This window comes from Heterodontus francisci, chromosome 11, assembly GCF_036365525.1.
Source record: "Heterodontus francisci isolate sHetFra1 chromosome 11, sHetFra1.hap1, whole genome shotgun sequence".
Taxonomy (NCBI): domain Eukaryota; kingdom Metazoa; phylum Chordata; class Chondrichthyes; order Heterodontiformes; family Heterodontidae; genus Heterodontus; species Heterodontus francisci.
Window position 1 is genome coordinate 22,263,190 of NC_090381.1, and position 15,198 is coordinate 22,278,387.

General features: G+C 45.2%; 1 protein-coding gene across 2 annotated transcripts in view; it reads left to right on the top strand.

The window, feature by feature from the left end:
* Positions 1-2,408: 2,408 nt before the first annotated feature.
* The window catches only part of LOC137375134 (unconventional myosin-VIIa-like), a 348,920-nt gene continuing 336,130 nt past the window's right edge, over positions 2,409-15,198 (top strand). For both annotated transcript variants that reach the window (XM_068041805.1, XM_068041806.1), the window contains exons 1-5: positions 2,409-2,707; positions 8,491-8,604; positions 9,005-9,157; positions 10,806-10,990; positions 12,589-12,710. In XM_068041805.1, the coding sequence (XP_067897906.1) occupies positions 2,690-2,707; positions 8,491-8,604; positions 9,005-9,157; positions 10,806-10,990; positions 12,589-12,710 (592 nt within the window). In that variant the 5' untranslated portion in view covers positions 2,409-2,689. The remainder of the gene's footprint in view (positions 2,708-8,490; positions 8,605-9,004; positions 9,158-10,805; positions 10,991-12,588; positions 12,711-15,198) is intronic.

Consider the following 15,198-nt stretch of genomic DNA (forward strand, 5'->3'; position numbering starts at 1 on the left):
ATCTGAACATCCCCCCCTTGACATTCAATGGCATTACCATCGCTGAACCCCCATGTTAATATCCTGGGGGTTACCATTGACTAGAAACTTAACTGGAGTAGCCATATAAATACTGTGACTACAAGAGCAGGTCAGAGTCTGGGAATCCTGCAATGAGTAACTCACCTCCTGACTCGCCAATGCCTGTCCACCTACAAGGCACAAGTCAGGCATGTGATGGAATACTCTCCACTTGCCTGGATGGGTGCAGCTCCAACAATACTCAAGAAGCTCGACACCATGCAGGACAAAGCAGCCCACTTGATTGGCACACCATCCACCACATTAAACATTCACTCCCTCCACCACCGACGCACAATAGCATCTGCGTGCATCATCTATAAGATGCACGGCAACAACTTTCCAAGGCTCCTTCAACAGCACCTTTCAAACCCACAACCTTTACCACATAGAAAAACAAAGGCAGCCAACGCATGGGAACACCATCACCTGCAAATTCCCATCCAAGTCACTCACCATCCTGACTTGGAACTATATCGCTGTTTCTTCACTGTCATTGGGTCAAAATCCTGGACCTCCCTAACAGCACTGTGGGTGTATCTATCTCACATGGACTGTAACAGTTCAAGAAGGCAGCTCACCACCACCTTCTCACGGCCACATCCCATGACTGAATGAAAAAAGTTCATGCTGAAATGTACAAGTGAGTGCTGAGTTCTCTTTCAAAGAATGAATTAGTGAGTTTAATGAACAGAAAGATTCAGTCACACGGAGTGGATTTAGTAGAGAGTTAATCAAGAGGGTGGGATTCAGCCTTGAATGTAGCAGTGTTCTATGCAGGAAGAGTCACTGATCTTGCAGCAAACCTAGGGGTATAAACTTGGAATTATTACAAGCTGCAGCAGTCAATAGGGCCTTTAAGCTCTTCACTAGACAATCATTTCGGGCGGCCTCTGGTGAGATTTCCAGCTGCACAGATACATCAAACAAGTAACAGGGGGCTTGTTGAATTCAGTTGCAGCAGTGCCCAGTTCTAAAGCCCCATCCCAGCACTGAACTCCCATTGATTGCACTCACAGTGCTGGCAACCCAACCTCAATAGTATAAGAAGCTTGACCCGCAAAATACTGCTGGACAAAAGTCTCGCTCCAACTCAATTCCAGTGGGAACCCCTAAAAAAAATCAGACAATCCAACCCAATATGTCAGTTGTCGGTATTTTTTCGTTTGTTGGTGTCATCATCTTCCTAGAAGGTTGACTGTCATGGATCTTCACCTCTGTCTGTCCTGTGCTGTCCTTACACATTCTGCATAGGTCAACTGCGTCCAGTCCATTATATCTGTCATCCATTTTCTCCGCTGCTTCCCTCTCCTACGTTTTTCATTGATCTTTCCTTCCAATAATTATCTCTGTCTACCTTCTGCTCTAATGATGTGACTGAAAAATTGTATCTTTCTGTATCTAATGTTATGCACTAATTTCCTCTTTTCTCCAGACATTTCCAGCACTTCCTCATTAGTCTTCTTGTCTGTGTAGGACATGCGGAACGTCGTCCGATACGTCCAGATCTCAAATGCATTCAGTTTATCAATAGTCTCTTTATTTGTTGTCCATGTCTCCGACATATAACATAGATGACAAAATATAACACCTCAGCATTCTTTTCCCAAGATTCAGGGTCAGTTTCTTTAACAAGTCTTTCATTCTGACAAAGCTGGTCTTGGTCTTAGGTATTAGGAATCCATTAATATGCAAATATCTTAATGTGTAACACTGGTTATCTGTTGTTCATTGATTTGAAAGGGGAAGTTACTGAACTCAATATTCACCCCACCCACCCTCCCTCCCAAACTCCTGCCCACCATTAGCACACCATGATTGCAGTATGTATGATTTACAGGTAGCACTGCAGTAATTCAGCAAGGTTACGTCAACAGCACCATTAAGCCCTGTAACCTCCACCAGCTAGAAGGCCAAGAACAGCAGTGTCCCAGGGACACCACCCCTCCAAGTTCCCCTCCAACTGACACACCATCCTGAGGACATATCCCACTATTCCTCCATCAATACTGGGTCAAAATCCTGGGATTCCCTACCCAACTCCAAAGAGAGGGATCACCACCACCTTCTCAGGGCAAGTAGGGATGAGCAACAAACACAGCCTTGCCAGTGAGGCCCACATCCTGAGCACAAATTCAAAATTGCTCCATTCCCATATAACGGGACAAAAAAATTGGTCTTTGTTTCAATGATATCCGAGGAAATGACCTCTCTTTCTCTCTCTCTCTCTCTCTCTGGTTCGGTAAGTGTGTGTATTATTCTTATGAGTGTGGGTTTGGCTGCTCATTAAAAGGTCAAAGTCTGTTAGCATGTGGCACTGGGAACAGATCACAGAATTCATCACATGGTCTGACTCATAGACTATAAGTTATAGTTAAAGTCCTTTAAAAGAAAATAACACACAGATATATTAGGATTTATTGAAGGCAAATTCCATTCATTGCGTACTTATTTTTGTGCTTTTGATGAGGGTAGAATGTACGTTGAAGTGTTTCTGTGATATGGGCGTTACCCTCAGTTATGGAGTAGACAAAGGTGGAGAGCATCACTCTGTTCAGCACGTTCATACATTTTTATTTCCTCTTTTCTCCTGTGACTAAGCTGAGAGAAGGAACTGCCATCATTCATCATGGTCGTTCTGAGAGAGGTAAGAAACTGTATCTTCCTTTCATTACTCAAACCTCACCACTGCACTTAAGTAGTACAAGGAAAAGAGATCGCTATTTCCGTGTAGTTAATCAGTAGTATTTCTGCCTCACTGTAAATTAGAGGCCTTTATTCCTCACTGTAAATTAAAGCCTTTTCTTCCTCCCATGTAAGTTAGGGCCATCTATTCCTCACTCTAAATTAAGGTTATTTCTTCCTCATTATAAATTAGGGGTAGTTATTCCTCACTAAATTAGGGCCATCTATTCCTCATTGTCCTGCCACCTTCAAAGATTTGTGTACATACTTCCAGCCCTCACCACCACCACCATCCCCTACCCCCCCACCCCAGGTCTCTCTGTTCTTACACACTCTTTAACATTGTACTATTTAGTCCACGTTGCCTCTCCTCATTCTTCCTACCAAAATGCATCATTTCACACTTCTCCATTATATTTCATGTGCCTGCCCATTTCACCAGTCTGTCTATGTCCTCCTGAAGTCTGTTACTATCCTCCTCACATCAAAATTAATCAAACTCCTGATTTGGGCAGGGAACTGGTGTATTGGTACAAATGGAGGAGCAGGTGGGTTGCTCAGTGAAAAAGACAAGGACATACAGTATGTCTGGCAGCATCTGGGGAGAGAGAAACAGAGTTAACGTTTCAGGTCTGACCTTTCACAGAAGTTCTGATGTAAGGTCACTGACCTGAAACGTTAACACTATTTCTCTCTCCACAGATGCTGTCTGACCCGCTGAGTATTTCCAGCACTTTCTGTTTTTATTACAGATTTGCAGCATCCGCAGTATTTTGCCTTTATTTAAATACACATACAGTGATAGGTTAAAAACAGCATAAGGAGACAATGAAAGATCAGCAGCAAATATTTTTATACAAACATAGAGAGCATTTGGAACAAAATGTTGGAACTGAAGATGTGTGGCTTGCAAAAAAAAAATCAGAACTGTGGCTTTGAGCAGGCAATGGGCAAGAAATAGAATGAAGAGGGAAAGATTATTATGCAAATGAGGCAGAGAAGTGGGAGGGTCATTTTCGGTAAGTGATAATATGATAGCTGCTGAATGGGTTGGTATAACACTGTCTGTATAAAGTAATACTTTTCATTTGTTCAAACCCCTGTGCCATTGTCCCACTGCCCTGTTTTGTCTAAACACTATTTTGGGGGTTTACTTTATTTATTCTATTATGTGTCTGATAATCCTTTATTAAGCCCCTCTCTGAGATGCCTGATTTTGATGCTGAAGAGACCTTGCTCATCAAGTTGTTCCTCAAATCTTATCCTCCTTCAGTTGTGATCGGCCTCCTGGTTACTCTTTGCACTGCCTGTAGGTAACCAGAACGATACAATTACAACTGTGGGCCTGCCAGCGCAATATAGCCAAACATCCCCATTTGCTTTGTTTATTGCTACGTACATGTTCAAACATAATGAGCGACAAGTCAGTTAGATACTCGCAGGTTCTCTTTTTGACAAGATCTTTCCAAATGTGCCAACCTAGAAACCTAGCAAAAGCTGACAGCTCAAAAACAGCCCTAATATGGGCTGATCCCATGTAGTTACACTGAAACTGCAGTGGGGCATGGGCTTGCTGTGACTTAAGTTCCTAATGTACCAAGACCCTGACTGGGAAATCCCTCGTGGCTTCTCCCATTCTGTCATGTAACTTCTGTGGAAACTCCACTTATTGTGGGGGGAGGAGGCTTGCAGGTTTTATGATCTCCTCCCACGTTGAGTTTAGAGTCGAAGAGATCATTTAATTGGCTGGGATGGTGCTGGGTGGGGACTCCGCTACCTTTCTGCCTCCACCCCAATTAAGTCCATGGTGGGAAGGCCTGTGGATGGCCATTCAGCCCCACCACCAATTGAGGCCCTTAAGTGGGCAATTAATGACAATTAAAGGCCTCATCCTGTCTCCGCTGACAAATTAAAACCGGAACTTTCCTGCACAACCGCCTCCTCCCCCTCGACAGCACCTTCCAAACCCGCAGCCTCTACCACTCAGAAGGACAAGGGCAACAGATACATGGGAACACAACCACCTGAAGCTTCCTCTCTAAGTCACACACCATCCTGACTTCCTTCACTGTCACTGGGCCAAAATCCTGTAGCTCCCTCCCTAACTGAAGTGTCACACGAACCTGCGGGAGTTCAAGAAGATGGCTCGCCACCACCTTCTCAAAGGCGATTAAGGATGGGTAATAAATGCTGGTCTTGCCAGCGATGCCCAAATCCCACCATGTTGGCACTCACCTGCACCTTCGGTCTTAACTCAGGCTGACCCCCATCTCCCTTCGTGCCTCTCACTGTCGAGCCTGAACTCCTAACTGATGTTGTCACTATTCGGGAGCAGTAGCTCTGAGTTGGGAGTGGTCGTCAGGGTAGGGGGAGAGTAGGTTAAATAACAATGTGGAGAGAACGGGCTTCCTGGGCCAAATGGGTCCTGCTGGCTCCGTGTTTTTGGTTTGTAGATCGTGTAGTGACGAAGGAGTTAAAATTAATCCATTGGCCCAAACTGTGACTAAGCGGGGAACCATAATAACAATAACACAATAGTGGGGGAGCTCCTTTTCCAATGATCAACATCTGACATATGGGAGTCTTTCAAATGTCAGTTGATTAGAATCCAGGACCAGCATGTTCCTGTGAGGAAGAAGGATAAATTTGGCAAGTTTCGGGAACCTAGGATAACGCGGGATATTGTGAGCCTCGTCAAAAAGAAAAAGGAAGCATTCGCAAGGGCTGGAAGGCTAGGAACAGACGAATCCCTCGAGGAATATAAAGACGGTAGGAAGGAACTTAAGCAAGGAGTCAGGAGAGCTAAAAGGGGTTATGAGAAGTCATTGGCAAACAGGATTAAGGAAAATCCCAAGGCTTTTTATACGTATATAAAGAGCAAGAGGGTAACCAGGGAAAGGGTTGGCCCACTCAAGGACAGAGAAGGGAATCTATGTGTGGAGCCAGAGGAAACGGGCGAGGTACTAAATGAGTACTTTGCATCAGTATTCACCAAGGAGAAGGACTTGGTGGATGATGAGCCTAGGGAACGGAGTGTAGATAGTCTCAGTCATCTCATTATCAAAAAGGAGGAGGTGTTGGGTGTCTTGCAAAGCATTAAGGTAGATAAGTCCCCAGGGTCTGATGGGATCTACCCCAGAATACTGACGGAGGCAAGGGAAGAAATTGCAGGGGACTTGACAGAAATCTTTGCATCCTCATTGGCTACAGGTGAGGTCCCAGAGGACTTGAGAATAGCCAATGTTGTTCCTTTGTTTAAGGGTAGCAAGGATAATCCAGGAAATTATAGGCTGGTGAGCCTTACGTCAGTGGTAGGGAAAGTATTAGAGAGGATTCTTCGGGACAGGATTTACTCCCATTTGGAAACAAATGGACTTATTAGCAAGAGGCAGCATGGTTTTGTGAAGGGGAGGTCGTGTCTCACCAATTTGATTGAGTTTTTTGAGGAAGTGACGAAGATGATTGTTGAAGGAAGGGCAGTGGATGTTATCTATAGGGACTTCAGTAAAGCTTTTGACAAGGTCCCGCATGGCAGACTGGTACAAAAGGTGAAGTCACATGGGATCAGAGGGGAGCTGGCAAGATGGATACAGAACTGGTTCTGTCATAGAAGACAGAGGGTAGCAGTGGAAGGGTGCTTTTCTGAATGGAGGGATGTGACTAGTGGTGTTCCAAAGGGATCAGTGCTGGTATCTTTGCTGTTTGTATTATATATAAATGATTTGGAGGAAAATGTAGCTGGTCTGATTAGTAAGTTTGCGGACGACACAAAGGTTGGTGGAGTTGCGGACAGTGATGAGGATTGTCAGAGGATACAGCAGGATATAGATCGGTTGGAGACTTGGGCGGAGAAATGGCAGATGGTGCTTAATCCAGACAAATGTGAGGTAATGCATTTTGGAAGGTCTAATGCAGGTGGGAAGTATACAGTAAATGGCAGAACCCTTAGGAGTATTGACAGGCAGAGAGATCTGGGCGTACAGGTCCACAGGTCACTGAAAGTGGCAACGCAGGTGGATAAGGTAGTCAAGAAGGCATACGGCATGCTTGCCTTCATCGGTCGGGGCACAGAGTATAAAAATTGGCAAGTCATGCTGCAGCTGTACAGAACTTTAGTTAGGCCACACTTAGAATATTGCGTGCAATTCTGGTCGCCACACTACCAGAAGGACGTGGAGGCTTTGGAGAGGGTACAGAAGAGGTTTACCAGGATGTTGCCTGGTCTGGAGGGCATTAGCTATGAGGAGAGGTTGGATAGACTCGGATTGTTTTCACTGGAACGACGGAGGTGGAGGGGCAACATGATAGAGGTTTACAAAGTTATAAGCGACATGGACAGAGTGGATAGTCAGAAGCTTTTTCCCAGGGTGGAAGAGGGGACATAGGTTTAAGGTGCGAGGGGAAAAGTTTAGAGGGGATGTGCGAGGCAAGTTCTTTACACAGAGGGTGGTGAGTGCCTGGAACTTGTTGCCGGGGGAGGTGGTGGAAGCAGGTACCATAGAGAAGTTTAAGAGGCATCTTGACAAATACATGAATAGGAAGGGAATAGAGGGATATGGACCCCGGAAGTACAGAAGGTTTTAGTTTAGACAGGCATCAAGATCAGCGCAGGCTTGGAGGGCCAAATGGCCTGTTCCTGTGCTGTACTGTTCTTTGTTCTTTGAGATCCATCACAAATCATGAGAGCTCAAATCTGTAACATGGAGGCCAATGGAGGTGAGGAATAGGGTATAAACATACTGCCACATGTCTGTCCTGAGAGAGGCAGTGGGGGTTGAAGTTTGTCTCAGAAGCAGGGTCCATAACAACTGATGAGAGTCATTCCTCTGTAGTGGCAGAGCAGAGCATGGGAAAAGTGCTCCTCACACTGTGTGGTCTGATAGGACAGGTGCTTCCCTATAATGTGAGATCTGATAGGACAAGTGGGGACAGGTGCTTCCTGTAATGTGAAATCTGATAGGACAGGTGGGGACAGGTACTTCCTATAATGTGAGATCTGATAGGACATGTAGGGACAGGTGCTTCCTGTAATGTAAGATCTGATAGGACAGGTGGGGGACAGGTGCTTCCTGTAATGTGAGATCTGATAGGACAGGTGGGGACAGGTGCTTCCTATAATGTGAGATCTGATAGGACATGTGGGGACAGGTGCTTCCTATAATGTGAGATCTGATAGGACATGTAGGGACAGTTGCTTCCTGTAATGTAAGATCTGATAGGTCAGGTGGGGGACAGGTGCTTTTCTATAATGTGAAATATCTGTGATTACAGAAGAAATGAGAAACATTCCTATTTCCCACTTGTCGCAAAATCATCACATACCAGGAGACCATGGAATAAGGGGCATGTACTGTGCTGGACTGATTACCAGAACCCAGGCTGCAGTTGCCTTGGAATAACTCCCAGTTTACAAATGCTGCCCATCCTCTCTTTGATAAAACAGTAGTGCAGAAATTACTGTTAATGTAAATGATTACCCTGATTATCTTTATAAGACATTCCTCTGTGACTGCATTAGCAGATGTGGTAACCTATTTGAACTCAATGAGTTAACACCTGTGTTAGAATAGAGGCGAGGGGAATGTCAGACACACAGGTTAACTGTTTCCTTGCCATCATCGCTAGTCATTTGCAGGCTCATGTTGATTATGCATTTAGGGTAGTTGTGTAATGTGTATGTCACTAGTCAGCATTGATATTACATTTGCCTGAGTCTGACTGAGTATTACTGGCTTCTGGTCGCAGGGTGATCATGTGTGGCTTGAGACCAACACAGGTGGAGAATTCAGCGTGCCTATTGGAGCAGTGGTCAAGCTGTCGGATTCTGGAAAGGTTCTGCTGTTGGATGATGAAGGGAAGGTCAGTGCCCAACCTATTGTCTATTCTGTTCTTGCTGAGGATGATGCTCCTTTTTGTTTAAATTACTTTGTCCCGGCTCCCTGTTGTTTGGGGAAGGAGTCTTCCAAATTTTGAGCCATTCCTGGAGTCAACGTTGGTTTAAAATTGAATGGCAGCAAATCGTAAAAATTTAAATAAACCTTCCGTCCTTGGCCCTGTCCTGGGCCTCCTCCATCTGCTCGCTTTCCCTGGGGAAGCTGGTACCACCCCCATTCACATTGGGTGGGGATTAAAATCCCCACTTTACAATGCATGCAGAGTATACAGTGCTGCAGTATATAAACAGTATTATACACAAGAGCAGTACTTTACGTGCATTGCTGAATACCTGGATTGATGACAGCACCTGTTTTGCTTTTAGGAACAGTGGATTAGTGCATCGAATATAAACACTGTGCGCCCCATGCACCCTACCTCAGTGAAAGGAGTGGATGACATGATCCGAATTGGGGACCTGAACGAAGCAGGAATATTGCACAATCTCCTCATCCGATATCGGGAGAACATCATTTACGTAAGTCCACCCACAGGAGAAATGATGCTTCGAATGTAATGCTGCATATTATAATGCACCATCACTCTGTCACACTGCGACCCTCGGGGGTGAAGGCAGTGGCCCCATATCATCAGGGACCTGAGCAGCACATTCAGGCTTTACTTTATTGCACTGTGACTCTCACTACACACTGCTGGGGACTCAGCCACAGACATCGATTCACCAGCAAATCAGCTGTGACAACATGTAAATGTTCAGTGCCCTTAACGTAGAACATTGTCCCAAGGTGCTTCAAGAAACCATCAGGAAAATTGGCGCTGAGACAAAATGGAGAAATTAGAAGTCTTGTCAAAGTGCTAAGTTTCACAGAGGGGCAGAGGAGGCGGAGAGAGTTTAGGGAGGGAATTCCAAAGCGTGTGGTCAAGGCAGCTGAAAGCACGGCCACAAGTGGTGGTGTGAAAGGAGGGGATCATGCAGAGAGTTCAAAGCAAGGGGGTTTGTAGGGCTGCAGAATGTAACAGAGGCAGGAAGAGTGAGGCCATGAAGGAATTTGAACATAAGTTTGACCATCTTAAATTTTTAAATGTTGAGGTACCAATAGGTCAGGGAGCATGGTGGGGGAGATGGGTAAGTGGGATGTGGTATGGGATAGGATCTGGGCAGCAGAGTTTTCAATGAGCTAATGTTTCTGGAGGGTGGGAGGTCAGTCAGGAAACTATTAGGGTAATCGAGCCTGGATGGATGAGGGATGAGGGTTTCAGTGGTGGATGAACCGAGCTGGGGACAGTAGTGAGTCATGTTGCTGAGGCTCATACATGGGCAGCAGATTGCCTGAAGATTCTGGGATAGCTTTTCAATTTGGCGCACAATGGTGATGTGGATTGGCTGCTCGTTAAAGCAACTGCCCAATGTTAATTTCCACTGAGTTTAAAGAAAATGAGAATCCAGCAGCTTCTATAATGGGTGAGTTCTATAACAGGCAGATCCTGTCACAGGCAGATGCTATCACGTGCAGATCCTTTTTCTTATTCTTTCATGGGGTGTGGCCGTCACTGGCAAGGCCAGCATTTGTTGCTCGTCTTTAATTGCCCTTGACAACTGAGTAGCTTGCCGTGTCATTTCAGAGGACGATTAACCGTCAACCACATTGCTGTGGGTCTGGAGTCACATGTAGGCCAGACCAGGTAAGGACGGCAGATTTCCTTCCCTAAAGGACATTAGTGAACAAGATAGGGTTTAACAACAATTGATGATAATTTCGTGGCACCATTACTGAGACTAGCTTTCAATTGCAGATGTTTTATTAATTAATTGAATTTAAATTCCACCAGCTGCTATGTGGGATTTGAACCCATGTCCCCAGCGCATTAGCCTGGGCCTCTGGTTTACTAGTCCAGCGACATTACCACTACACCACCATCTCCCCTGTCACAGGCGGATCCTGTCACGGGGAAGTCCTGTCACAGCCGAGTCCGTGTCACGGGCGGCCGATCCACATTGCCAGTTTTATGCCAATGTGCCCAGTTATAAATCCAGTCCTCTGTTGCCACGTCGGCATCACAGTGTCAGAGTCATTGCTGGGAGCCATACTGCAACTGATGAGATCCAGCCTGCATCACTGGAAGAGTGATCCATGTCAAGATTTGTGCTTTTCTCCCTCTATCAGACCTACACTGGCTCTATCCTGGTGGCACTGAACCCCTACCAGCTGCTTCCGGTCTACACCATTGAGCAGATCAAACTCTACACCAACAGGCATATTGGAGAGCTGCCCCCTCACATCTTTGCCATTGCAGATAACTGCTACTTCAACCTGAGGAAGAATAAGATGGATCAGTGTTGCATCATCAGGTGAGTGGGGTAGGAGCTGGCTTTATTTATCCTCATAACCCACCACTCTAGGTGGGGGGGGGGCGGGGGGGGGCGAGAGGGGCAGGGCCCAGCCTACTGGGAACTGAGGTTAGCTGCAAAACCTGAGCTTGAGTTGGTGGAGTTCCATGCTGGAGATGGGAAATTCAAGACTCCAGATATCGACAGGTAGATTGACTGAGCAGCAGCTTTGGAACAAACAGATTGCACGTCCTGTTGTGTAACGAAAAGCAAAACTCTTATGACATTTTTGATCCATCATTAGAGAAGGAAAAACAAATTAGAAAGAAGCTTGAGTGCTGCAGGAAATAAATTCTAACAGTCTTTGCCTTATGTTACAGACCAGACTGTGTGCAATTTCTGATACCATTTTTCATGCTAACTTCATATTCTTCTGCAGAACCATATACTGACACACTATGGTGTTGACATTTTTTTATCTGCACTTTGCTTAACATATTTAACTGCTTAACAGTTTCTTTGTGTTTGCCATTTAAACACTCTATAAATGCAAGTTCATTCTTCATTCTTCTCGTTCAGGTTTTCATCCATTATGTACCAGAGTGAGGACCTTCAACTCTGTGTGTGACTAACCACTAGGTATCCTTAGCATGTTGAGAAAGCAGCAATCACATCAGATTGATACAGATCAGCCATGATCCAATTAAATGGTGGTACAGGCTTGAGGGGCTGAATGGCCTACTCTTGTTCCTTATGACTGGAAAGTACCTGCACAGTTTAATCTCAGTCCCAAGCCTTTTATTATATCCTACATCAACTCATGCTTATCTATCATCTCCTCTCCCGCTCCTCACTCAATTACATTGGCTCCTAGTCTCTCAATGCCTCACATTTACAATTCTTGACCTTGTGTACAAACCCCTCATTAGCCACGCCCTTTCCTCTCACTGCAACCTCCTTCGGTCACACACCCCAAAGCCTGAAACCTCTGTACTTGTGATTCTGACCACTTGTGCCACTTTCCTTTCCAAGATTATTAGCCTAGATTTTCCAAACAGTATTATTGCACTTATGGCATTAACTCAGTTAAAATTATTGGACATTAAAAAAAAATCACTCTTCAAAAAGCAGGGGAGTTCTTCTCACTGCCCTGGCCAATGTTATATTATTTAGGCTCATTGGGCAGAATGGCTGTGCTGTAGATTCTATGTAATTTCTCTACCATAGGACTTAATAAAATTATGTTCGCTCTGTGGAAAATTGGCTATTCCCCATTCTTCTGCATTGAGGGGGTGTTTCTGAAGGACAGAAAGCATTTCAGTATTGTTTGCTGAATGAGCCTACATGGGGAGAGGGCCCACACTCCCATTCAGCAGTCTGGTGATGGCTACAGGAAGTGGGCATTAAGGGGGGATGGATCTCACTTAGCAACCTGAGGAGGACTGCATGAAGGGGAAAACTTGGCCTCAATGATGTGGTTAGAGAGAAGCTGCCTGGAATGGTCCATGGCCCAAAACACACTTGGTAGATGGAGATCGCCTTGTGTTGGATGGGCAGCAACATGATGTAGATGGCAGGGAAAAAAGCAGGGCAATGAAAGCAAGTGTTTTTAATTTCAGTGGCGAGTCGGGAGCAGGGAAGACGGAGAGCACAAAACTGATCCTGCAGTTTCTGGCTGCAATCAGTGGACAGCACTTATGGATTGAACAGCAGATCCTGGAGGCAAACCCAATTCTGGAAGGTAAAACTTAGACTGGAAAGCTATGGTCAAACTGAGAGGGCAGGAGTGGAAGAGATGCTATGATGTCACTGTCATAGCAGGAAGTTCTTGAGCTCCTGGTTCCTGTGTAGATGTCAAGTGAGGACTGCATCAGATTTATCTGTGATCCCTACAGCTGCTATTGTTAAACAGGCTGCCAAAACTTGCTGTCTAGACTTAATGCACATAGAGCAAGAACTTGTAGACTGTGTTATGTCTAAACAGCGAATTGTGGGCTGCCAGCAACTGTGGAACCATTCTGATTCAGATCGAGTGATGTTATGAGGGAATAACATGAAAGGGGAAAAACTGGGGTGCTGAAGGCCATAGTTTATAATTCCACAATATTGCTCATCATGTTCTACTCCAGATAGCCAAGGGATGAAGGATAGAACTGGAGCCTAATCTTTGCACACTTACAAACTTTTATTTACAGAGTTACACATTACAAACATGCACCTCCTAACCTAAAACCCAACGTTTCAGTCTGTTCTTATATATAGGAGCACGAGTGAATCGTCAGTTAATGTCCACCACCTAAATAAAATTAACTACTGAACTAATATACAATTAACACATTGGACCAGAGTTTAATTGTAGTGCCACACTGCCCAGAATTTTTATCCTTTAATTGTAGTTTGGTTCACTACTAAAATAGAGACACTGTGCAATCTCAATCCAAACTAACACCAGGACCCAAATGATGAAAGGCGTGTCAGTCTCAACCTGGATTATTAGGTAGAGTCCTCCAATGAACCACATGCTTAAATTCAATATTCCTGCTAAGGCACTTCAGTCATTCTATAGGAGACTGAATTTCTCGTATTGGCTAAAGGGTGCAGTGAGTATGGCTATGATGCACCTTGGCGGAGTATCTAATTTGTTAACTGGTTGTTAATTCCATGCAGATTCCCACAGTTTAACAGTTTGCTTGTATGAGACTGTCCCTCAATAACAGTTGGCATTAGAATGGTGGCCAGACTTGGCTGAGTTCTTGCACAAGATCTACTAGTACCTCCACAGATGCTTCCAGACCTGCTGAGTATTTCCAGCAATTCTTGTTTTTATTTCAGATTTCCAGCATCTGCAGTATTTTGCCTTTAATCTACTGGTATATTGTTGGTTAGATAAACTTCCCTGCTTCATTTACTACACTTCTGGGTTTTCCACTTGCTGAGCACATGGTCGCTGTTTCTCAGCTGAGTGGAACTTTGGTAGAGGTGTTTAATATTAAAATGATTTTTAATAAGGTGAATGGAGAGCCAGTGATGAGAGTTCATCAATTTAAAATTGTCACTGAGAGTGGGGTAAGAGGTTTTCGAGAGTTGTTAGCATCTGAACTGCTTCACTGCAGGAAGTGGTTGAGGCAAAGACCATTCCATCCATTAAGGGATATTGGATAAATGTCTAAAGTAGAAGAAGATACAGGGTTATAGGGAGAGAGTGGGGCAATGGGATTATCTTGGGTTTGAGGGGCTATGGGGAGAGAGCGGGGCAGTGGGATTAATTTGGGATCGATACAGGGCTGTGTGGAGAGAGCGGGGCAGTGGGATTAGTTTGGGATTGATACAGGGCTTTGAGAAGAGAGTGGGGCTGTGGGATTAATTTGGGATTGTTACAGGGCTATGGGGAGAGAGTGGGGCAATGGGATTAGTTTGGGATTGATACAGGGCTATGTGGAGAGAGCGGAGCAGTGGGATTAGTTTAGGATTGTTACAGGGCTATGTGGAGAGAGTGGGGCAGTGGGATTAGTTTGGAATTGTTACAGGGCTATGGGGAGAGAGCAGGGCAGTGGGATTAGTTTGGGATTGTTACAGGGCTATGGGGAGAGAGCAGGGCAATGGGATTAGTTTGGGATTGTTACAGGGCTATGGGGACAGAGCGGAGCAGTGGGATTAGTTTGGGATTGTTACAGGGCTATGGGGAGAGAGCAGAGCAGTGGGATTAGTTTGGGATTGTTACAGGGTTATGTGGAGAGAGTGGGGCAGTGGGATTAGTTTGGGATTGTTACAGGGCTATGGGGACAGAGTGGGGCAGTGGGATTAGTTTGGGATTGATACAGGGCTATGTGGAGAGAGTGGGGCAGTTGGATTAGTTTGGGATTGTTACAGGGCTATGTGGAGAGAGTGGGGCAGTGGGGTTAGTTTGGGATTGTTACAGGGCTATGTGGAGAGAGTGGGGCAGTGGGATTAGTTTGGGATTGTTACAGGGCTATGGGGACAGAGCGGAGCAGTGGGATTAGTTTGGGATTGTTACAGGATTATGTGGAGAGTGGGGCAGTGGGATTAGTTTGGGATTGATACAGGAATGTTTGGAGAGACCGGGGCTGTGGGAGTAGTTAGGGATTGTTACAGGGCTATGTGGAGAGAGTGGGGCAGTGGGATTAGTTTGGGATTATTACAAGGCTATGGGGAGAGGGCGGAGCAGTGGGATTAGTTTGATATGCAATGTGAGGATGGCCCTTACTTTG